The following is a 26017-nucleotide window of genomic DNA, read 5'->3' on the forward strand; positions in this document are numbered from 1 at the left end:
ACTGATTAGAACCACTTCCGATGTCGTTTTAAAATATTGGTGCATGAGGCCACCTTCTACCCACTTACTAAAGTAACCTATTTTGATGCATAATTGTAAGTATCTTCATAATTAAAAGTTGTTGCAAAAATTATATTTTATTTTAGGTGCATACATAAAGTAATTAAGGTTGCAACAATTGAAATGTGTATCGTAATAATTAGAAACTGAATCGTATAAAAAATATCAAACTATTTAAAAGGAAATTGCATTGAGTTATTATATTTAGTTTCGAATATTTGACAATTATTTTTAAATAAAACTATTTGAACTAAATTAGATTGTATTATCATTTGTATTTAAACACCAAAATTCCTATAAAAGTAAATTACAATTTGACTCCTCTAATTTAGTATCAAACTCAAAATAAATGAAAACATTAGATTCAATCAATATCATTCAATTACAATTTCAACAATAATTACTTAAAAACTCAACAATGGTTACTTGTGTTCCAAGTAATAACAAGGAAAGAGTGAGATGACACAAAATCTTATAGACACTGTGAAGCATTGTGAAACGAATTTAACTTTCAATCAAAGCATAAACTAATTAAAATAATTCTATTTTTATAAAGAAACAGAGTAAAAAAATTAAACACTCCCGTAATAGTAAATTGAGAAATATTAGACTAAAATTTACACTTTTACTGAGAATTATTTACATAGAAATGTGTCAGAATACAATGATAGGATTTGATTTTGAATTACATAAAAGTAGAATTAATAATTTAGAAAGAAATTGAGAGATAAAGAGGTATATATCATCGCATCATATCACTAAAAAAATTAAAATAAATAATCTAAAAGTGATGAGAGTGATGAGTTAAAAATAAATAAAAAAAATGGATTAAAATATTATTATTCAAGAGATATATTCATAGAATAATAAAATAAAGAAAAGAAAAAGAAAGAGAGAAATAAAAGAAAAAAGAAAAGAAAAATCTGATATGTCATATTTTACACTTGTAGTGTTCACATACCAGAGTCTCTAACAGCCCACTAATAATGTTTTAAATTTTAATCATTACCACCATTGTTTATATATTCTTACATGTTAATGGTGTTGGTAATTTTGGATCACACATATATATGATACATAATTAAATGTGTTAAAGCATTATTTATTTAAGTCAAATAATAAAGTGATATGATTAAATTAAAATTTTGGCTAAAGGCATGTGTCATGAAAATAAAAACTGTGTAGAGATTATAAAATAATTTCTAATTTGATGAGAGACCAAATTAGAAATACGGAATCTTTGAGTAATTAACCTAATCAGGTTATTTAAAGGGTCATGATCCTCTCCTGAGAGCACACAGGTAGAACGTAAATTTTCTATTCCTGATTTTTCTCTGTATCCCCATCAGGAGAGAAAACCTAGAAGGAAATATAGGTACTCTACAGATTGAAGATCAGGATTGAAGATCAGATGACCAACAATAACATTACTATTAGAGATGGCAAATAAACCCGTCCCCGTGGGTATTGCCCGAACCCGTCCCCGTTTTGACGGGGAATCCCCGCATTGACTGGGTATGGGTATGGGTATGGGGAATCCCCGATTTTTTCAATTAGGTATGGGTATGGGGATGGGGATGAATATATCCCCGCCATAATACCCGTCCCCGCCATCTTTCCATCATCGTTTAAATTATTAAAATATTCACAATTAATTAAGTAACCCTATATATTCTTTTTATTTTTTATTTCTTCTAAATATTTGGTTTGTCATGAAACTCATTCGCATCTCCAATATATTTTTTATCTTATCATAATCTTTATGTAATTATGTTAAAATGATGTATGTCAATTAAAAAAAAATTATGTCTGACATTTGAATATTTCTATTATTTTTTAATATTTTTATTTATTGTATATTTTCCTTTCACATGAGAATGTTTAATACTCTTAATTTAAGTGTTTAATAGCATAAACATTTCATTTACTTGGTAATATAAAAAAATCTTTTCTTATTATTATTAATTTTTATTTCATTTCAATAACTCTTTTATTTCGCTAAAACAATTTTTGTTATTTTTCAACCATTGAGTATATATGTTGATATTTGAAAAGTTTTCTTAGATCTCTAAGATATTTTTCGTCTTATCATACCCTAAATTATACATTTGTTTTTTCTTTGTGCAATTCTTTTCAATAGTCTCCAAATTGTTTATAAGACACACATTTGTTAATTTTTTAATATTTTTATTTTTGTTCATTTTCATCATGTAGAATACTATTTCGATAATTTTTATCTAATTATTTTTTATTTTCTAACTCATTACAATCATACTTTAATTTTTCACTATAATTGTATAAATAATTTTTATTTACTACAATATAAAAATTTAATGTAATTGTCATGAATATTTTTTTATCACCATCCAACATATATTGGAGTTTAAAAGATACAATATCTATGATAAAATTTTATTATGTTTATTATTTGTTCTTTGCTTCATTTTTTTTTATCAACCATTGAGTATATATGTTGATATTTGAAAAGTTTTCTTAGATCTTTAAGATATTTTTCATCTTATCATACCCTTAATTATATATTTGTTTTCTTTTGTGTGATTCCTTCCAATAGTATCCAAATTGTTTATAAGACACACATTTGTTAATTTTTTAATATTTTTTTTGTTTATTTTCATCATGTAGAATACTATTTCGATAAATTTTATCTAATTATTTTTTATTTTCTAACTCATTACAATCATACTTTAAGTTTTTCACTATAATTGTATAAATAATTTTTATTTACTACAATATAAAAAATTAATGTAATTGTCATGAATATTTTTTATTACCATCCAACATATATTAGAGTTTAAAATATACAAGATCTATGATAAAATTTTATTATGTTTATTATTTGTTCTTTGCGTCATTTCTTTATCAACCATTGAGTATATATGTTGATATTTGAAAAGTTTTCTTAGATCTCTAAAATATTTTTCATCTTATCATACCCTTAATTATATATTTGTTTCTTTTTGTGTGATTACTTCCAATAGTCTCCAAATTGTTTATAAGACACACATTTGATAATTTCTTAATATTTTTATTTTTTGTTTATTTTCATCATGTAGAATACTATTTTGATAAATTTTATCTAATTATTTTTTATTTTTTAACTCATTACAATCATACTTTAATTTTTTCAATATAATTGTATAAATAATTTTTATTTACTATAATATAAAAATTTAATGTAATTGCCATGAATATTTTTTTACCACCATCCAACATATATTGTGGTTCAAAAGATACAAGATCTATGTTAAAATTTAATTATTATGTTTATTATTTGTTATTTGCATCATTTTGATCAACTGATGTATTATAACTTTTATTAGTGTATAAAATATAGATTCATTATAATTTAAAAAATTGAAGTAAACAAACATTTAAAATATATTTTAATTTAAATATTTTTTTCCTTTTATATTTTTTTAAAAATATTTTTTCCTTTTATAGTTTTTTTAAAAAATATTTTTAAAGTTTATCAACTAGGTTTCATTAATGTTTGCAAATTTAATAAATGTTTGTGTTCTCATTAAATTTTATTTGGTATTCTAATCTAAAATGTAAACAATTATAATTTATTTGAAAGTATTTGATATCAAAGAAACAACCATACTCCTAATATTGAACATTTGATAATATTATGTTTCCTTTACCGTAATTTTTATTATTTTATAAAAATTAGTTAAAATTAATATTAAAGTAGTAAGTAAACGGGTACGGGTATGAGTACGAGATTATACCCGTTACCCGATGGGAATGGAAATGAGACAAAAGTTTGATACCCGTTGGGTTTGGGTATGGGGATGAGGATGAATTTTTTTTACGGAAATGGGTATGGGATAGTTAAACCCGTCCCCGCCCCGCCCTGTTGCCATCCCTTACTATCATTATGTCTAATTCAAGTATGTTTTTATACTCGGCTTATAACATGTTTATGGGTATGAGATAATATTTATAATTGATCCTTAAAATCAATATTAGAATTGATTATCTATCAAAAGGTAATGAAGAGAGAATAACTTTTACATTATAATAAAACATGGTGCACTTCTTCAAGATTAGTTAGACATATATCTATCAGGATCTTCTTGTATTGATTTTATTTTACCATTCTTTACATGACAGATTATAACAATTCTCAGGACACTTTCCACACACTCACTAAAATAATCAATCATTTAAACGTATAATTTATTCTAAGATGCTTGTTAGTAACGCATTATCCATTCACCTACCCAGCCCTTGAGACACTCGTAAACACAAGACATCTAATTATAACATGATAACATGGTAAAAGACACTTCCATCAATAATTAAAATAAATACAAATTATTGCATATATTACGTTTTACTCTAACTAGGCGCATATATAGAATAATAGGCATTAGTTCAAAAATATAGAATAACGATCGAAATAGAAGATAATTTCCTCAAAAATGTTGTGTATGATGAAATGGTGACAGTTTTTAAATTATTAGAAAATATTAGACAACGGATAACTTAAAATCGTCATATTGCTTTATAGGCGACGATTTTTTTGAGGAAATAATTTTCTATAGTGTGTGATAGACAACAATTTTAACTTAATTATCCCTGATCTTTGTTGATTTGGTCTTCTCTATTTTTTTCTTGCTACTCTTACATACTAATTTTTCTCCTTCTCCTCTTATTTTCTATACTAACCTTATTTTAGTTAAATATTTATAGTTAATATTGGCTTAGCTGATCAAATTGTCCCGGATTTTATCGAAGAATTTTAAAATTTTAATTATTAATAGATTTTTTGTTAGTAAAATTTATCAGTAATTATATAACTTAAAATTTGTATGTAAAATTTAATGGAATTTGAAAATTGTTTATCATTGACGAATTTTTTCGTTAATAAAATTTATCAATAGTTACATATTTTAAAATTTGTCGGTAATTAAAAATGTTAATTACAAATCCATTGATAAAAAGAACCACAATTTCTCTTGCTCGAATTTGACAAGAAATATATTATAAATTAAATAGGTGAGTTTAGATAAAGAAGAGAGAAAGAAAAAGGTAGACAAAGAAGAGGAGAGAAAGATTGTCTATTTATTTAAATTAAAGTTAATCCTGTTGGAGTTGAGAAGCAATTTGATTATTGATTAAACTCTACTTTCTTTGGTTTCTCATCACACGCCATCAATCTAAACATGTGCTTCGTAATATTTCTTTCAAGTTAAAATAAAACTAAAAAAAAAAACAAAAAAGTTACAAATTGATACATTACATTATCTTTAGTAGTTGTACATTATTAACAAAAATAATCAAATTGAATTAATATTTTTTAAATTGACACCAAATTGAAATTAAAAAAATTTAAAAGATTAATTTAATATTTTTTTATAAAAAAAACAAATAATTAACTGAACTTGTTTTTTATTAAAAAAATATAAAAGACGATATGGAAGTACTTGAGATAATCCCATCTATACGACGTTAAACAACTTCAATCTTATCTAAACTTGTCGAGTAGATTCAAGAAATGGACAAATTGGTCCTCAATTGCTAGCTATTGCAATAAAGTATTATGTCAAAACATGAAATATAGATGAAATTAACAGCAAATGAACAGAAACATAATCTTTTTTTTTTTTATCAACACACATAACACACAAGTAATACAATCAATATTTTTGTGACACAGTTCATCACTCCTTACTCAATATTTATGACCTTTCATGAGATTTCATCTCACACATTACATAATATAGATAATAATGTATTTCATCATCAATCAGGTACAACAATACAATTTTGTTTTTTAAAACACAATCATACGTAGTAAAATAGGGACACATTCATCTTCATCCACACTTTATGCCTTCAATCTCCTCTTAATTACTGCAATTTGGAGTCAACCTAGACAAATTATAAAAACAATTACTATTGATTAAGAAAAAAAAATATGAATTTAAGTATAGAATAATTCAAAGCATTATAACGAATATCATGCTATACATAATTGTCATAGCTAAAACATGACAAAGAAATGTTACAATTAGAATTAAGACGTGTAGAAGTATGCGTGCGTACCTGTTCTTCAGAAGTTCTTCGCACAGCAGAATTAAGATCGCTTTCCTCTCGCGGGCTCTCATATTCTTCGTAGTACCACTCACCGAAAGTTTTCATGGAGCTGCAGTTGATGACGTGGACTTCCTCCAAGGATGGAAAACTTAAAGTAAGATTGTCAGCGTAAAAGCACCTTAACTTTTCTAATCTTGTAAGATCCAAAACCCGGAGCCGCTGAAATATTATTTCTTTGTCCTGATCTTCAGATTCCTCTGCAACAATTGTCATCAATCCTGCACAATCTTTCACAACTAGAGTTTCGAGTTTCTCAAGATCTGTGGCTACCGATGCTGGAAACAGTCTTTGAAGGCATTTACATCTATCAACAAACACTTTCTGTAGATTGTGCATGCTTAGAATTCTATGAGGATCTTCATTCCAAACAGTTTCCAGATTTGGCAGCTCCGATAAAACCAATTCATTTAGAGGAAAAGTAACTAATGTATCTTGTGTTGTGCATTTGACATCAAATATGGTTTTCATATAATCACAATTCTGAACTTTCAATGTTTGCAATCGAGGTAATAAAGGAAGCAAAGTGAAGGGAAGTGCATCTGATAAAGAGTGGCACCCGTCCAGAATCAAGGTTTCCAAGTTACTGAAGCAAAAGTTTGGGATCTGCAGTGAGATACGCCATATGTCTTGTAGGTCTGCCCTATCTCTGAACTCAAGACTCCGTTGCCATTGCGAGGATTCTCTCTTTCGAAATCACATGCAAACGAATAAATAAACACATGAAATTTATCTTTTCCAAAGATGAACAAGAATTAGGATTTTTTTTCTGATTCGTATTATAAATATATTAAACACTTACGTTTATCAAAAATGCCTTCCTCATAGTATAGTTGAGATCAATTTCCAATGTAACAGGACCTGATACTTCCAATTTAACTTCCAAATCTTTAGCTGTCTTTAGAGTACCTGAACATAAAGTTATCATCTCGTTGCAATCTGTTATTGAGAGTTCCTTTAAGGATGGGAAACTCAAACTCCCTTTGTAGAAGCTTTTGAGATTTTCTAAATATTCAAGATTCAAACAACTGAGCTGCCGAAATATTATTTCATCCTCATTTGATTCCTCTCCCTCCTTGGACACTATCTCTTTGATTGATGAACACCATTTTATTTCCATTGTTTTTAGTTTAGTCAAACTTTTGACTGTTGAGGATGTCAACAAATATGGCAGACTATTGCAATTTTGTACTTTGAAACATGTCAAATTGGAGAGAGGCAAGTTTAACCCAATGGAAATGAGATTTTCAAGAGACTCCAAATGTAATTCTTTCAGCTGTAAGAGAGATCCATTATGATAATCCACATCATTAGGGCTTTCACAACTGAAGATCTCCTTGAAGGAACCATCACACACCACAAGCTTCTCTATATTGGGAACCTGTTCTACAATTTCATTTCGAAATACATCCGACCCAAAGCACAGAGTAAGAGCTTTTAAGTTGTCTAAGACCTTCTGTAATTCTCCTCGCAAAATCATCTTCATTCCATTTTCTCCCAGTAACAGGCACTATAATAATCGAGGATAACACAAGCAGAAGCTGGTTAGGACTGACAAAGACACAGATCTTTTAAATTTTCATGCCAAAACATACAGATAATTAGTGAAAAATTATTAATTCTTAATTTACAAAAAGAAATGGAGAACCAAGCCTCCTCTCACCCAACAAAACTCCATCACTCTCCTGTCTCGTTATATATATTTTGCAATATTCAATTTGGAGACACTGATCTAAATTATGAAACATAGAGAAAGTGCTAAAACAATAATACCTTTTCAGCAATGAGTTGATCCTCGGAATGTGATTCCATATTTGTATAAATGTCAGACTTGAGCGAGCAGTAGTAAAAATACTCGAACTTTGGCAAACCACGTAATTTCAATGTTCTCGCACAGGGACAGGGAAACGGAACCTCCACATTTGTTCCTCTTGGATCTGTATTATTTTCTGCAACAATTACCATCAATTCCTCACAGTTTTCCACTACTAGGTTTTCAAGTTCCACAATATCTTTGGCCACTGATGTGGGAAACAGGCTTTTAAGGCATTTACAATCCTTAACATATACTTCTCTTAGATGTTGCATGCATAAAATTCTACGAAGATCTTCATTCCAAACACTTTCCAAGTTTGGCAGCTTCCTTAGAACCAATTTCTTCAGAGAAAAAGTAATTAATGTGTCTTGTGTTGTACCTTTGACATCGAATATGGTTTTGACAGAATCACAGTTTCCAACTTGCAATGTTTCCAATTTAGGTAACAAAGGAAGCAAATGGAAGGGTAGCACTGCATCCAATGAAAACTGACAGTTATCCACAAACAATTGGGTCAACTCACTGAAACAAAAGTAGTCGGGGATCTGCTTTGGGTCTTGCCATATCTCTTGTAACCCATCTCCTAGAACAGCTCGATTAAGTTTTGAAATCTGCACGTCCAAAAAATAAATAAAAATATGAATTTATTTATTTATTACAGGAGTTAATAAGAATTGATTTTTGTTTTTTTACATTAGTAGATTACAAATATGAAATATCCACTAATTTTATTTAGAATCATTTTTTAGTAATAAAACTTAGTTAGCTATATCTAAAAGAATTTTCCTAACGAATCACGTTTTCTAATTCACATTACTTGACTTCAAGACCTTCACAAACAAGTTAAGAACTGGGACTTATAATTTTTGTTTAGTTATCTTAATATAAAATTTGGTTCAATACCTATATGTTTGGGACAATAGTTAAAATATGTCAAAAAAAAAAAAAAATACTTTTATGAATTTGAAAATTTTTAATTTTTTATTATTTCAAAAATTTATCCAATTGTGTAAACTTTTCCAGCAAGTTGTCCTAAACCTGTTTTGCATGTTTAAACATATGCTATAAATATATGTCTATGCATAACAAATGGCTATTAAAGTCAAATGTAAAATGATAACTATTTTTACCTAAAGTGTAAAAAGTATATGGTTTTATATAATGTATTTAAAAAAGTTTGTGGTTTTAATATTCCAGAGTTTTTAAAGATATTTATACATAAATATAATTTTAATCATTAAATTTAAATTAACTATTATAATTTTACTAAGTCAGAGAAAGTATGATTTAATGTGACTGATCATCCATTTAATAAATCTTTTAATATTTTTTAACGAAAGTATATTTTATTAAAGATAATAATAAATCACTGGAATAATATTCTGAGGGCAGAGTGATAAATCCAATTAATATTGAGGTGATGAGATGGTGTTTTTAGAACATACCTTTTTCAGAAATTTCTTTTGCATAGTAGAATTAAGATTAGTTTCTAAAGAAAGAACTCCCGGATCATAAAGTATAACTTGAGACAACCTGTCTGTTTTTAGCGTTCCTGTACATAAAGTTATCATCTTGTCGCAATTTGTTATTGACAATTCTTCCAATGATGGAAAATTTAAACTCCCTCTGTAAAACTTCCGGAGCTTCTGTAAATAATCAAGATTCAATGATCGAGCTTCGGAAATATTATCTCATTCCCTTCTGATTCTTCTTCCCCTTTCTCCTTAGACACTATCTCTTCAATTGATTTGCACCTATTTATCTCCATTTTTTTTAGTTGACTCAAACTCTTGGCTGTTGAGGAAGTGAACAAATATGATAAGCTGTCGCAACTTTCAACTTTCAGATATGTCAGATTGAAGAAAGATACTTTGCATCCTACCAAGTTTTCTAAACTCCGACAACTAATGACTTCAAAAGTTTCTAAGTTTCTGACAAAGGGCTGAATCCAAAAGTTCTCTAACCCAATGCAAACCGACTCTCTAAGGAACTCCAAGTGTAATTCTTTCAGCTGTAATTGAAGTTCACTATAATCCACATTATTAGGACTTTGGCACTTGAAGATCCCCTTGAAAGAACCATCACACACCACAAGTTTCTCTATATTGGGCACCTGTTTTAGAACTTTATACGCAAATATGTCCGACTCACAACCAAGGAGAGTAAGAACTTTTAAGTTATGTAAGAAGTTTCCCTGAAATTCTCCACGCAAAATCATCTCCACTCCATTTTTCCCCAGTGATAAGCACTTGAATAACTAAGAAAAAGCACAAGCAAAAGCAGGTTATAGTAATTAGAGATCCATTTCTTTTGTATACAATCACATAAATTTAAATAAACCTTCCATGTTGAAAAAGATTTCAGATATATAATAATTGCTGACCTAAGGTTACTAATTAGTGAAAACTAGGTCTAAGGTTTAATCAGTACTCAATCAAAGTCAGATAAACTACAATAAAATAAATTATTATTTTAATTTTTTAATGCAAGAATATGATATACTAATTATAACTAATCTAATGCATCAAATGTATTTTTTAATGTAATAATATAATAATATATTAACTATACTTTTGCACGTTAATAAAATTGATTTTGAAAAAGAGATACTTATGCAGTTGCCTCCGAATTTAACTTTGAATAGCCACTTTGATCTGTTTCATTGTAGACTTCAATGTTTTAAGAACTTTAACTATTCAATTGTTGAAACAAACATCCCAATCAAAAGACTTTGTGAAAAGAAATTATCTAATACATTTCTTTAAAAAAAAATATGAGTCAAGGATCGTTAGAAATTCAAGTGTGAGTCTAAGTTTCATATTGGCTAGAAATGAGAAAGTGGAACACTATATAAGAATAAAGACACATAAACTCATTGTTTTAAGGTTTTGGGTTGAGAGTGATATCAGTGCCTTATATGGTTAGGCTCATGTCTCATTGACGTTATATCTTCTCGTGGAATCCCCTCCTTATAATCCTAACAAGGGTTACTCATAAGTAAAATTTTCACTTTTTAGTTTTCAAAGTATTTGGTACTATTCACATTAAACAAAGATGAACAGGTAAAGAAACTCATGATTAGTAATTTGCAGCCAAGGAGGAAGTGGTAATACAGTAACACGTACCATTTCAATATGTGATTTTCGATGTGTAAAATTGTTGGACTGCAGTGAGCAGTAGTAAAAATATTTGAACATGGGAAGACGCCTTAGTTTCAATGATCTCACACAGGGACATGGGAGATCTTGATTTCTTCTGCTTGGATCTGTATCATCCTCAGCAACAATTGTTATCAGTTCCTCACAGTCTTCCACCACTAAACTTTTAAGTTTCACCAGATCTTGGGCAATTGATGCGGGAAACACATTTTTAAGTCCTTTACATTGATTAACATTTACTTCTTGTAAATGGTTCATATTTAGAATTCCACGGGGATCTTCATTCCATACATTCTGCAGGGTTCGCAGATTGGATAAACTCAATTTCTTCAGACCAAAAGTTATTGTGTCTTGTGTTGTACATTTGACACCAAAAATGGTTTTCACAAAAGTACAGTTTCGAATTGTTAACTCTTTCAAATTTGATAAGAAAGGAAGTAAATTGAATGGCAGAAGTACATCTGAAAAAAAATGGCAACCATCCACAGTCAAAGAATCTAAAAGACCAAAGGAGGAGCTTGGAATGGGCCATGAGCCAAGGCATAATTGCTCTTGTGCAGAGCTCAAATTTGTTAATATCACCTGCAACAATTTTTTTTTTGAACTATTAACTTTTGAGAATACATCTTTTCATGATGATGAAGATGAAAATAGGAAGAAAAAAAACAATTATTTGTTTTTCATGCTATAAAGACTTTTTAGTAAAATATTTGTTTTTTGATTTTCATTTTTAAATAAGATCTTTTACTTTAAAAAAAGTCCCTGAATTGATCTGTTCTTATGAAAATATTTTGACCTTACCATAAGTTTTTTCTTATTTGAACCGTTTGATCCTATGAATTAAGCCAAATTGATAGATCATATTAGCAAGCTTCCAACCTTAACTTTTAGATACAAAACTCATAAAACACAACGGTTATAAAAACATCTCATAAGTAATAATTGATAACATTATAATTCTATTTAAATCTCTTTTTCATTTCTATTTATCTTATGAGTCATAAATCCAAATATTGTACTTTTAAATTGGTTAACTCAAACTCATACAGATTATTATACACATTGTTGCCTTCGACTTTTAGATTAAGCATAATCTATGGTTCATACTATACATATGTTACAAAGATGCACGGTTTAATAACAGAAAAAAAAAAATAGTGTTGACATACGGAAGGCGAAGTTAAAGAATATTAAAGATATTTTAAACTAATTTTGTCTTACTCGATGCTAACTTATGTGAACAATAAAATATATATAATTGGCTTAAATACCTTGTTGGTCCTCATTTTCGTAGTGTTTGTTGCGGATGATGCTCATTTTGACAGAATGTTTAAAATGGTCATCATTTTTACCGGATGTTTAAAATGGTCATCATGTTCGCAATTTGTGTTTTATTTGGTCCTTTTCTGTAACGTCATTTAAATCATTAATAGAGCATTGTACAGGTGGCACGTTTGTATTAGGGTGTGTTACGTATACTGTAACTATGGCTAATTAACGTTAATTTCTCAATTTAGGGGGAATTTTGCAATTAGGAAAATTTCTTCATCTTCGTCTTTCTTAAGCTCGGATTATTTGTAGAGGAAACAGCTAATACTTGTCATTTCATCATTGGATTGCATTTGCGCTCTTCATTCCAATTTTACAGTTAATCTTCTTCTTCCTGCAATCCCATTATATAGGTATGTTACGGTCTCAATCTTCTTTCTTTATCTCTGATTGTAATCGTTGGAGGCAACCGTGTTGTATCACTTTGTGCATTGTTGGTGGTTCATGAAAAATGGATTAACCCGATTTGTAGCTGCGGAGAGATGGCAGCTTTAAGGATGGCAAGAACTCCAAAGAATATTTGTTGAAAATTTTGGGTACAATCTGTTTTTATTTTTGTGTTAATAATAAATTGGTTTTAATTTTTGGTTTATTGATTTACAGAGTGATGCTTCCAATAATGTGGGTTGCAATGTTTTCAAATGGTGGTGTTAATGAAAAAGATGTCATCATCATGACACAAATGAGGCAGATTAATGATTTGGAGAAGTCATTGAAAGTTGCTAGTTGCTGAGAAGAAACTGCAATTAGTAATAGGGTTGACGTTATTGTGTGTAATCTTTTAAAGTCCAATCTGTAAAATTGAAATAAAGAGCGCAATTGCAATCCAATGATGAAATAATAAGTATTAGCTGCTTCCTCTACAAATCCGAGCTTAAGAAAGACGAAGATGAAGAAATTTCCCTAATTGCAAAATTTTTCCTAAATTAAAAAATTAATGTTAATTACCACACCTATACAGTACACGTAACACACCCTAATACAAACAGTGCTACCTGTACAATGCTCCGTTAATGATTTAAACGGCGTTACAGAAAATGACCAAATAAAACACGAATTGCGAAAATGAGAACCATTTTGAACATTCGGTAAAAATGAGAACCATCTTACACATTCTGTCAAAATGAGGACCATCATCAACAAACACTACGAAATGAGGACTAAAAATATTTAAGCCTATAAAATTAATAATGATCTAGCCAACACTAGCTTAAATACATTTAAATCCTAAAAGTAAATATGATTCACATTAATTAAGTCAACGTTAACTTTTAATTTTTAATATTTATTTAAGTTAATGTAACCATATTTATTTTGACATTAATACAAAAATTTTATTTATTAAAAATGTTAAAATTAATGAGGGTCGACTTAGAATTGAGTAAGATAACTCCACTATAATATTATTAAGTTGACTCTATTAGCATTGGCTAACTAAAGTTAATCTCACACTATAGTTCAAATATTTTTACTTACAATGAAAGAAGTTAAAAATAGTCAGTGTCGAGTTATATAACATTAAGAGAACACTATTACTTGACAAATATTCTTTTAAAAATAATTTTATGCTTTTTATTATTTTTTAGAGTAACCTTTTAGGTAACTTTAGAATAATCAACTCTAATAGCATTGCTTTGATCAATGTTTAGAAGCTAATTTTAATGTTCTGTAGTAGTGAGAAGATGCAAACAAAATAGATATTTATATAAAAGGTGGGAAAGAAGGAAGTTGAAGATGATTCAAGTAACCATGAAGGCAAAAGCATCCCTACATTTTTTTTCTTGAGTGAGTCTCCACATAATAAAACAATGGTGTAGAACAATTTTTGTTTGAGACTTTCTCACCTAGGAAAAAATGGTTAAAAAGAGTAGTATGGTTTCAAAATCACTTTCATTTGATTAAAAAAAAAAACTTTCTTCAAGTTGAAGTACGAGTCTGCTCAAGTGAAATGTTATTGATATGCAAATATATAAATAGTTGAAGGACAAGAGAGTAAAAAGAACAGGGGAGGAACTGAGAACAGAGAAAGGAAAACTTGGATTTGAGCAAGGAAAAATCTTTGTTGGTCGAAAACAATCCTCTATTTGTCAACTTTAGTAATTGTTTCACTTTTCAAAATTGACTAACTAATTATCTGATATATATATATATATATATATATATATATATATATATATATATATATATATATATATATAATAATTTAGTCAATTGATATAATGATAGAGAACTTCTGAACATATATAAAAAATAAAAACATATATAAAAGCATATATAAAAAGAAATGAACATTTACAATTCAAATGATATATGACAAAGTCAAAGATCAAAACACATCTCCTTGAGTCTTATAATATTTCATAGAGGAGAGAACTTAAAAGAATGTGAAGATCATGAGCACATTTGAAAAATAGTTATTAGGAAAATTAGTTTATCTTTCTACGATTTTGGGCTTTCTTCTAGAAATTAGTTTATATTATTATGTTTTTGGAGCTTGAGATTTCTTTTAGAAACTAGTTTATATTTTTATACTTTTGGGCATGGACTTTCTTTTAGGTTTCTATGTATTATTACACTTATGCACTTATATACAAAGGTACCAAAAGCACATATCGACATTTTTAGTCATATATTAAATTTTATTTTATTGTACTAACCTTTTTTCTTGCAAGATCTATACATAATGGACACTTTTTTATGAACCGGCAGATGCACTCATCTAGAAGTGGTTTTATGGGATTACCTATCCTACGCCTCACAAAGATCCATTGATTAAAGAATGTGACACTGCTAGAAGAATGACACACAATACTACACTTTTGAAAAATACAAAGGAACAATGGTGGTTATGGGAAGTCTTGCAAAAAGAACAGAACCTGGACTACAAGAGATGTCAATGTCCTGGTCTCCAGAATTATAAAGTTGAATGTCAAGATTGGTAGTCTTAATAGGAAGCTCAAACCTAACAAAAAATCATTACCAAGGACAAGTGCGCTAAGATGTTCCAAATGAGAAGGTTATGGTCATGAAACTCATCAATATCCAAATTAGAATGCAAGTTCCTGACTAATAAAGATATCAAGAACTACATCCTATATTTGAAAAGAAAGGAAGAAAGGACATTGAAAATATTAGAGAAGTTAAAAGAAGCAAGACAAAAACAAAAGCATAAGCAAACACTAAAAGAAAAGAGGAAAAATAAACTAGTGAAAGAGAAGAGAAAAGAAGAAAAAGAAACTCGAGAAAGAGAGGAGAAAGAAACTCGAGAAAAAAAGAGAAAAAGAAGCAAGAGAAAGAAAGGAGTAAGAAAAGAGAGAAAAAGAAAAAGAAAAAGAAGAGACTACAAAAAGAGACTAGCAAGAAAAGAGAGAATAGGAGAAAGAAAGAAGAAAGCATTCTAACTTGTCATTGAAAAAAAAATACTAAACTTTTCTCTTATTATTTTATTACCAGTGTAGAATTATTCATCAAAAAGCAATGAAAACAACAATGGGAAGAAGAAATAATACATAGGGAAGACTTGTTTATCAAGGAACAATGGGATCAACAAAGGGCAGAAGAAAGGATGATAAAAAAAAGGAGGGCACATGCTTGGAAATATAAACACGAGTTAGCTTATTTACCAATTAACAACACTATGGGCGACCAAAGTCATGCCTATAGTTTGGTTGTTTGTCTAGGCAATGTTCCTTTGATTTTATTAGCATAACATCTTTCATTTAAAACTACTTGATGATTTTTGAAGGTGGGTATTTGACCTTAGAGGCATACCTCCAAACCTTTGATAATAATATATTGGCCCCTTTTAGGATCCAAATCTCATTTTAGTTGAATTTCTATTTTGATTATTTTAGATTTTTTGTCCTTGATTTATGTTTGTGTCTGTGTGTAGATATTCTAGAATTCAGGTCGAATTTTCTCCCAACAGGGAAGAATGATAAGTAATCTTCAAGTGGTACGAATTTAAGAACAAATTCTCTTCAACAATGAGGGTATGATAGAAGACTATCTTCTAAACTTTAAGTTATATGAATTTGAGGACAAATTCTCTTCAAAAAGAAACGTATGATAAAGAGTTTCTATGAATGAGAGAACTTAAAGAATATGAAGATCATGAGCACATTTGAAGAATAGTTATTAAGAGAATTAATTTATGTTTCTATAATTTTGGACTTTGGGTTTTCTTCTAGAAATTAGTTTATGTTCTTATGTTTTTAGATCTTGGACTTTCTTTTAGAAATTAGTTTTTTTTTTTTATATTTTTGGACTTTGGCTTTCTTTTAGGGTTTATAGGTTTTACTAAACTCATGTGCTTATATATAGAGGTAACAAAAGCTAATACACTCAGTTATATATTAAATTTTATTTGATCTGATAGATGATTCTTTTGGTTCTTGTATTACAACTCTAATTCTTATAAAAAATTAACTTTTTGTGACGAATTTTTACTCGACTTATCGATATGTTAGATTTTTGTGTTTTCCATCTTTGTCTTTCTTTCCTGATTTATTTTTGTTATGACTCTTGAATATTTAAATTAAAAAACGATCGTATCATATGAAATCTGTGACATATTATTTCAGATTCAAACATATGTATCTCATACATGTGAATGATTATACGTAGGTGATCATATAACATTCAATACATAAATTAGTATTTTTAGTTAATTAATATGTGATCTCAAACGGCATATATGTATGTAGATGCACACGAACATGTATACAGACGGAAACAAAGTTAATATTTTAAGTTTCAGAATAATGAATCTTCTAAGACAAGCCAAGAGAGATGTCTTGAGAATTTTTCTGCTTAGTTAATGATTTTTTTTAATTGTATTTTTTTTCACAATTCCAAGTCTTTTTGTTTTCTGTTTTTTACAGGTTATGTACATTTAATTATATTTGTTTTTACTGATAAAAATGTATTTATATGTATTTACCTTTCCATGAAAGCATATAAAAGTGGATAAATGGTCGGAACATAAAACATTTTTCTTTGTTTGTCATTCTTGTAATGTATATACTGTTAATTAAATAACATTTTTTTATCTAAATAATACATTTTATCTTCGTTAATAAAACTATTATATTAATACAAATAAATTATATTTTAAAAAATTGAAACAAATAAGAGAAAGGTGTGAGAATGACCTGTTGTTTGGAGCGGTGGATAGAGTATTCGAGGCCTGGCAATTTCTCCAGCTTCAATGTGGTGAGACGAGGAAACACTTGTGTTGGTCCTTCTCCACCCTTTTCATCTTTCCTAAATATCTCTGTCAATTCCTCACACTTTGTTACCTGAAGCACTTGAAGTCTGGTCAGATCCTTGGCCACCGATGCCGGAAACAAACTTTGAAGACGTCCACATTCTTCAACACGTATTTCCTTTAGCAGTTGAAGGCCAATAATCCCCTCCGGATCCTTCTCCCATACATCCTTCAAATTTGATAGTTTACTTAAAGACAAACTTTTCAGACGGAATATTCCCGAACCTTTTCTCACCCTGTTCTCATCATTGATACCAAATAAGAACCGTGCTGCTTTGCAATCCACTACTTCAAGTTCTTCCAAATTGTGAAAGCAAGAAAGCAAATGAGATGGAATTACATGCTCTCCAGTATCACATCCCCATGCATTCAACCTTCTCAAAGAGCGAAAGCTATTTTGGTGCACCCAATCAGTGTCACGCCATAGTTGCTCTATAATATCATTGTCAAGCCGCAGATCTTCAGTGTATGCGAAACTGACCTGTAAAAACAGGTAAAAAGAAGGTGATGTGGTTCTTAGATTCTTCCAAAGTAAATTATTTATAAATCACAGTTAAATTCGTCTCCTTATTGTGTTAAATTTTATGAATGAAGTTTTTCAAATCACAGCAATAATTTGTATAAATTTACACAGAAAAGAATGTTTTTTAATCACTTTTTTTTTATTAAATTTGATTTTAAATTGATGGATCAATTACCTACCTTTCAAATAAATTAAATTTATTATTTTTTAATTTTAAATTTAAAACATAGCGCCAATTGTTCACCACCTCAAAGTTAGAAAAGGATCAATTTTATATATTTATCAAACTTCGAAGATAAAAAAGGTGTCAAAATTGCAGACCGGGGTTATTCAAAAGCTGTCACTTTAATAATTTAGTATTTTTTTTAAAAAAATTTCAAACTTTTGAAAATAATTTTTTATTACTACGTGAGAGTAGAAATGTTATATAGATAAAATTATCAAATTACTTTGTAAATGAAAAAGTGAGAGTAAGTACCTTATCATTGAAAACTTTTTGAAGGGTGGCATTCAAGTCACCTTCCCACTGACATCTGGATTTCTCGTCTCCTTCTACACCAAATACGTTCTTTAACTTTTGTGTTATTGACCTTCTCTCACTGAATTTCTTCATCTTTGGACACTCCCTTACAATCAATATTTCAAGTGATGGGAATTCAAATTCACACTCGTTGTCACCACAAAAGCTTCTCATGTAGTTTAGCCTCACAAGTTCTATAGAAATCAATTTGCTGAATACAATTTTCATCACTTTGCCTTTTTCATTTCCCTCGTTGCTTACTATTTGCTCTACTTCAGGACAATTGATTATCTTCATGGTCTTGAGTTGAACCATGCTTTGGGCAGTGGAAGATGCCATTAAGTTCCTTAATCCCTTACAGTACTTCAGTTCCAAATGCGTTAAGTAAGTCAATGATACAGAGGGAGGACCTAAGTTGTTCAGATTGTTACAATGTTTTAAGCTTAAAAGCTCTAGTCTTTGTAAAACTGGAACTCGTCCGAAGTTTAGATCCTTTATCTTTGACAAAACTAAAACTAATTCCTTCAGCTGCAATGGGATTCCAATTTTTTCTTGTTGTGCAAAGTTTGCTCTTCGCTCCAACTCTTCAAGAAAATAAGGGTAAGTCATTGTTAACTTTTCTAAATTTGGCATACTGTACGGAAACTGGTAGAGAAGATTGAGACTTTGGGCTGACATCAAACTAAGCTCTTTCAGACGTTGCATTTGATACTTTGGTAACAACTCTTGTACTTCATTGAAGTCAATTTCCATATACTCCAAATTTGGCAATACCTACATAATAAAAGAAATAAATGTGAATACTAAAAATGATCATTTTAGTAACGATAATAATAATAAAGATAAATAATATTTCTTTATTTGTTTTTAGAATTAAATAATCTTAAAATTTTAATTTTTATTTAGTTTATCTGTTATTTATTCTTAATTAAATAAATTTGGTTTTCATTTTATTATCATGTATTATATTTATTTTTCTTTGGAAATTTTTATTCTTCTCTAAACATGTCACAAAAATCTGACGTCAAAAAAAGTTGTAATATTGGTTACCTCTTCCGCTGAAAAAACACATTTTTCTTCTTTGTTTGTTGTTTCATTGATTTCTTTGAGGAATGTGTTAAGTTTCACACGCTTGTGGATGCTGAACTGCTTCAACTTTGGGCACTTTATAAGATGTTTCCCCTTGCAGAAACGCTTGATGTTTGGTAGCCATTCTAATCTCACACAGGTTAGTTCAGGAAACACTAATGGATCATTGTTAGCATATGATGCATCTTGACTTGTAACAATTTCCACCATTTTTTCACAATACAATGTTGATATGCGTTCAAGCTTTGGAACATCTTCGGCCACAGAAGCGGGAAACAAATTTATCAATTCATCACAATCACATACATCAATAGCCCGCAACTTTTTAAAGTTAAGAATTCCTCCTGGATCTGTACTCCACAATTGTTTCAACTTTGGGAGATTTTCTAGAAGAATAACTTGCAAATTTGTGTTTATCCCTCCAAATTCATCTATTTTTTCATAATCATTGATTTCAAAAATCACTTCCACCGACTCACAACTACAAACTGTCAAGTTGTCCAAACATTCAACCCATCCTTTCATGTGACTTGGAAAAATCTTATTTAGTTTATAGCATTCTTCAATTTTCACAGAAATGATATTAGAAAAGGAATCAACACTCACTTCAGTTTGCCATATATCTGTTAATCTATTCATTTTGCTAAGGTGGATTTCCTCTAACTTAGGGAAGACACAAACCTGCATTTTCATGAAACAAACTATTATTTCATACAAAAACTAAATGAAAATACATAAGGTAGAATATGAGCAAGAGCTGTAAACATAATATTAACATTTACTTATTTACATATACACACCTTGTCTGCACTATTTTCTTCAGTTTCAAAAATCTTCTCCATATTCAGACACTCACTTATGACTAGGCTTTTCAGCTTCTTCAAACTTCTAGCCATAGACAATGAACACAAATATGTCAGTTTATCACAATCTTTCACAACTAATTTTATCAAGTTTTGACCCCAAAAACTTGACGAGTGTTTGTTGCTCCATATCTTATAGATGTTGAGTGAGGATATATTCAAGATCTCTAGGTTTGGAATTTCAACCTGAAAATACATACACAATATATATATATATATATATATATATATATATATATATATATATGTCAACAATTAAACAAATTATTTAAATTTACAAAAGGAAAATATGTCATATCTTACCAGCTCATCAAAAAGAGGAAGAGTCTTGTTGTTTTGCTTATCTTCTTCATTGATAATTTCTCTACTACCCGGATTTGTAGTTTCTACTTCTGTTAGATGTGGTCGGCAAGACCGATCTACTTTGGTATAAAAACTTGTAAGTGATGGTAATGATTGAAGTGACAAAGTGTGCAACTTAAGAAACTCAAATTTACCATAATCCATTGGTATTTGAAGGATCTCCTTTAAAGATCCACATTCACAAACCTCAATTATTTCTACATTGGTAGGAAATTTATCCATAAAAGAATTACATTCAGAAATCTCACATGGCTTTGAACCAGTAGGAAATTTAACTGTGTAAAAGGAGTAGAGATTCTCCAATCGGTTACACATCTCAACTTTGATGGCTTTTAATTTGGCAAATGACGCAACTGTAAGAAGACCGTAACATATCATCTCTAAGTTCACTAGATTGTGGAGGCATAGAGATTCCAAATTGGGAAAAATGTCCACACAATTAGACAATTTTGTTGCGTTGACATATTTGATGTTGTTGTTATTCACTATGTATAAATGTTTCAGATCTGGAAATCCATCTATATTCAAATCATTAACAACACTTTGAACTCTGTCTACCTTTCCCAACAACAAACATTGTACTGTTTTAAACAACATTTTTACGCCTTCGTGGGAGTGAATGTCAATGGCATCATTCAGTTGCAATGCCAAAACTCTAAATGTTTCATACTTATCGGGCATCCTAAAGTCTCCAACCGAAAACACTTCCAAGTCTCCAACCACAATCTTGTAATCTTTTAACGTATCAAAGAACAAGTGATTGGGCAAAACCGAAAGACACGGGATGCTTAAGTCCACCACTTTCAACTGATGCAAATTTTGTAGTTCAGAAAGAAACAAATTTTGACCTTGGTTTCTTTCTCCTTCCACCAATGTTTTGATCAAGCTCTTTCTTATATACAATTCTTCTAAATAGGTCAAACATGATAGAAGATTGGGTGGAATATGAATATTCAGTAAGGAACAATCGTCAATGTCAAGAAGTTGTAACTTGTCCAAGCACCCTAAATCAGATGGCAAATTTTTCAGTTGAGATCCAGAGAAGCTAAGAATTCTTAATTTTTTCAGCTTTCCTATAGATAAGTTCTCATCTAATGTGCATCGTTCCAAACAAAGCATTCTGAGCTTTAATAGGAATTGAATAGAAGATGGTAATCTTGATAGACGAAAACCGGTCAATATTAAAACTTCAAGGTTCTTCATTCCTTCAAAAAAATTATCAGGTATTACCAAAGACGAATCATTAGTGTCTATTCGAAAAAATTGAAGCTGAGAACAATTTATGTCGTCAGGAAGCCCGTCAGTGATATCACAATTGCTAATAGAAATAGAAGTGCAACTCTTGAGTTCGGGCCAATAATCTAGTTTGACATTTCTTAGAGTAAAAACATTTCTATCCTTGTTAGCTATGGACAAAGCAGCATCTCGAACCATGTCATGCATATTGAAATGATTATTAGAACTTCCATCCAACAGTAACCCTGAATCTTTTAGCTTTTGGATTGATGTTTAGATTCTGTCTCGAGCTTCCCAAATCGAGGAGATACCGTTAAGTATACCCAAACCAAAACAATATTTCACTAAGTCCATAATTAATGGTTGGTGACCCATTTGAGCACAAAGTAAGAAAATGGACTTTATCTCCTCATTTTCTAAATTGTCATAACTCATCTTCACCGAAATATCCATAGATGTCTGCACTTCCACTAATTCTTGCTTTTTAAGTTTTTCTAGTGTAGCTTCCCATACTGACTCACTCTTACTTCGTAATGCCCTTGCAACCATAACTATTGCTATGGGTAACCCTGCACAATACTTCTTCACAATTTCTTGTTTATAGTCAGACATTTCATCACGATTTCTAGCCAACTTTTGAAACAACATCAAAGCATCCTTCTCATCTAATTCCTTTACACAAAAAGTTGACTTTATATCCATTTTATCACACAATACTTTTTTATCTCGTGAGGTTAACAAAATTTTGCACCCCTTATGACTACCAAGGATTTTTTCTTTGTTCAACACTTTGTAACTAGGATCTTTATTATCATTATTTTTTTCTAACATTTGGTGATTAAGATCTTTGTTACCATTACCAAAATCATCATCATCATCATCATAATCTTCAACTGGAATCCCTAACTTGTTTAGGTCTAATTTGTCCCAAAGGTCATCCAAGATTAAAAGGATGTTCCTTTTTTCTTTCTTTAAACTCCTTCGTAGACAATCAGCTCTCACATTCTCACCTTCCCTTTCCAGTCTCAATCCCAACACATAAGCAATTTCTTCCTGGACATTTTGTAGATTGGGATTGGCCGTTATTTTCACTCTAACCGCCACATCAAACACCTTATTGTCTTTAACTTTCCTTGCAATTTCTTTGACTAAAGTGCTCTTTCCAACACCACCTGGCCCATACAATCCAACCATTCTCACAGTGGAATCTTCAAGTTGTGCTATTACTTTTTCCATTGTGGATTTTGTGGAACTGAATTCTATAAATCCATAATTAGACAATGTGGCATCATTAGAAGTTATATCTTCCCTATAGGACACTTCATCAAGGTTGGGGCACTCATCAATTAGTTTTCTAACATCCACTTCCATCTTCTTTGCTTGTCTTCCTAACCTGTGTCTATTCAACAGGTACGAAAGAATATTACAACTGAGAGACTGGGCTCTTTTGTGGCCATCACCATTCTCAAATTCTTCCACTATAGTCTCAATTTCACCCACTTTTCGAACCCATTCAATAACCTTACCTTCAATGTTATTTAGATTTTTCAAAGCCTCGTCACATTGATGATTTATCCTTTCCTTTTCAAATCTAAGATCTCTAGCACTATCTTTCAGTTCAAGAACATTTTGTTTGTAATGGATGATGTAAGTTACTTGTTGAAGACCATGTTTCCATACAAAATCAATCACTCCTTCGGTAGCTTTGCCAAAAAGTCCTGACCAATCCATCCTTAGAGCTTTGTTATCTTTTACAAGCTCAAACTACATCTCTTTTCCAACAAACATCAAGTGAAAACATATCAGACAATAACTAAATAAAATAAAAAAAGAGAGTACTATATCTATAAAAAAATATCATAGGTACATGTATAAAATTCAAATCAATTAATGGTGTATTAAAAATTTTAAAAGCAAACTAAATTCAAAAGCGTGGAAAAAATATTAAGTTAACAATGTATTAGATTAATATTTTAAAACAAATGTTATGTAAATGATATATTAATCTATCTTTTTAAAAGACTTTTAAAATTGCTACATATTCTTTGTGAGGACTTTAAAAATTAAAAGTGTTAAATCACTTATAGTCATTAAAATATTTTTACGACCTATAAAATAACCTTTTTCTACTAGTTTCTCTTTATTGGATTTTAACTTCGTATTCAAATAAGCATAACTAAACCGATTTAATTGTAATAAAAACTCGTGAACTTTCTTTGATGTTAATTATATTATGATCTCTTTTGTTCTCAATGCAATTAATTCCATAACATATAATTTACACACTAGTATATAAATTGGATTAAGCAATTCAACTAAAATATAAGACAACTGATCTGTGTTCGATTTATTCAAATATGATTATCTGCTCGAATAAGAATCGGTAACTGGTAATTTAATAATCTTACCTTGAGTGTGAGACAAACTAAGAATAAGAAAACCCTCTAATTCATCACCATCAACCGCTTCATTTTCCATTTCTTTTCCCCTTTTGCGTTTTCTTTTTCTTTCTGAATATTCCCCTCGTTTAGAAGCTGCAGCTGCAGTGTAAAACTTCAAATTATTGTTTGGTAAGTTTATAGTATTTGTAAAGCCTTGACGGTGAATCAAATTTCTTAAATAAAAAACGAAACGATCGATACAGAGATTGATAGATTGATATTTATATAAGCTACGAAACACACCTTTGTTATTGGAATTGGATGAGCTTAAGTTGTGATTTGGCTTTAGTTGTCACTGTTCCAAATCGTAGAGCAACACTGCAAGAGAGTACTGAAAGCATATGAAATGTGGAATTAGAAATTTAAAAAGAAGCAGAGAGAATTGAGAGATAAAAACACGCGCTAATAGAATAATGGAATAGAAAAAGAAAGAGGAAGAAAAAGAGAGAAGAAAAGAAAAGTAGAAAGAAAAAGGAAAAAGATTAAGGTAACAACCAAACAATAATGCGTTAGTGGGTAATTATTTATGCATTCTTACATTCGGTCGTGCAATTTGAAGTTGAAAAATCAAAAGTAAAGCAGCTGAGAGAATAACTTTTGGGTTATTATAAAACATGTTGCCCTTAAAAGATTAGTTAGATATGAATGATCGTCTTGTCTTTATTTTATTTTACTATTCATGACTGATTAGAACCACTTCTAAAGTCGTTTTAAAATATTGGTACATGAAGACTACACCTTCCACCCACTACATAAACTAATCCATTGTGATGCATGATTTTAAGATAAGTAGTTGCGAATATTATTTTGGGTCAGAATTTTTGGGTTAACTTGTACGTGGATTTGGATTAGATTGGATTGAAATATTTTATAAATTTCACTACAGATTAATTTTTTACTTAATCTACAAAAAACTCGACTCATTTGAATTAAATTCATGATGAGCCAACCAACCTACTCACAGATAAAAGGTCATACAATTTTTTTTGTGTTTGAGCTAGATTTGGTTGTATTTTTTAGCCAACATTATTAGATTGACATATACAAACCTAATACTTTTGTGTTTTTTATTTGTATTTGAAATTGAACATTATTTTAGATTATATTGAAGTTTATTTTGATTTTAATCACAATTATAATTTACTTTTTTTAATTGAAGAAAAAAGCTAATTGATATCTTTTTAATTAAGTCAATAAGTCAATCCATTTAATCACCAACCTATGGTA

General features: G+C 29.7%; 2 protein-coding genes across 2 annotated transcripts; both read right to left on the reverse strand.

Moving 5' to 3' along the window:
- Positions 1-5667: 5667 nt before the first annotated feature.
- LOC114165053 lies at positions 5668-6966 on the reverse strand. Its single transcript, XM_028049701.1, has 2 exons — positions 6136-6966; positions 5668-5961 (listed from the first exon to the last, which is right to left on the reverse strand). The coding sequence occupies exons 1-2, from the start codon at positions 6652-6654 to the stop codon at positions 5941-5943; spliced, it is 540 nt and encodes a 179-aa protein (XP_027905502.1). The 5' UTR covers positions 6655-6966; the 3' UTR covers positions 5668-5940.
- A 1420-nt stretch (positions 6967-8386) lies between these two features.
- Positions 8387-25171, reverse strand: LOC114165052. Its single transcript, XM_028049700.1, is given in 10 exon segments — positions 8387-8610; positions 9445-10256; positions 11125-11739; positions 17640-18236; positions 18757-19572; positions 19849-20568; positions 20688-20936; positions 21054-24121; positions 24758-24883; positions 25034-25171. Coding segments are annotated over 7 exon segments (6618 nt in total). The 5' UTR covers positions 24081-24121; positions 24758-24883; positions 25034-25171; the 3' UTR covers positions 8387-8610; positions 9445-9662.
- Between the last annotated feature and the right edge of the window lie 846 nt (positions 25172-26017).

The sequence above is a fragment of the Vigna unguiculata genome, chromosome 10 (genome assembly GCF_004118075.2).
Source record: "Vigna unguiculata cultivar IT97K-499-35 chromosome 10, ASM411807v1, whole genome shotgun sequence".
In the NCBI taxonomy this organism is placed as follows: Eukaryota; Viridiplantae; Streptophyta; class Magnoliopsida; order Fabales; family Fabaceae; genus Vigna; species Vigna unguiculata.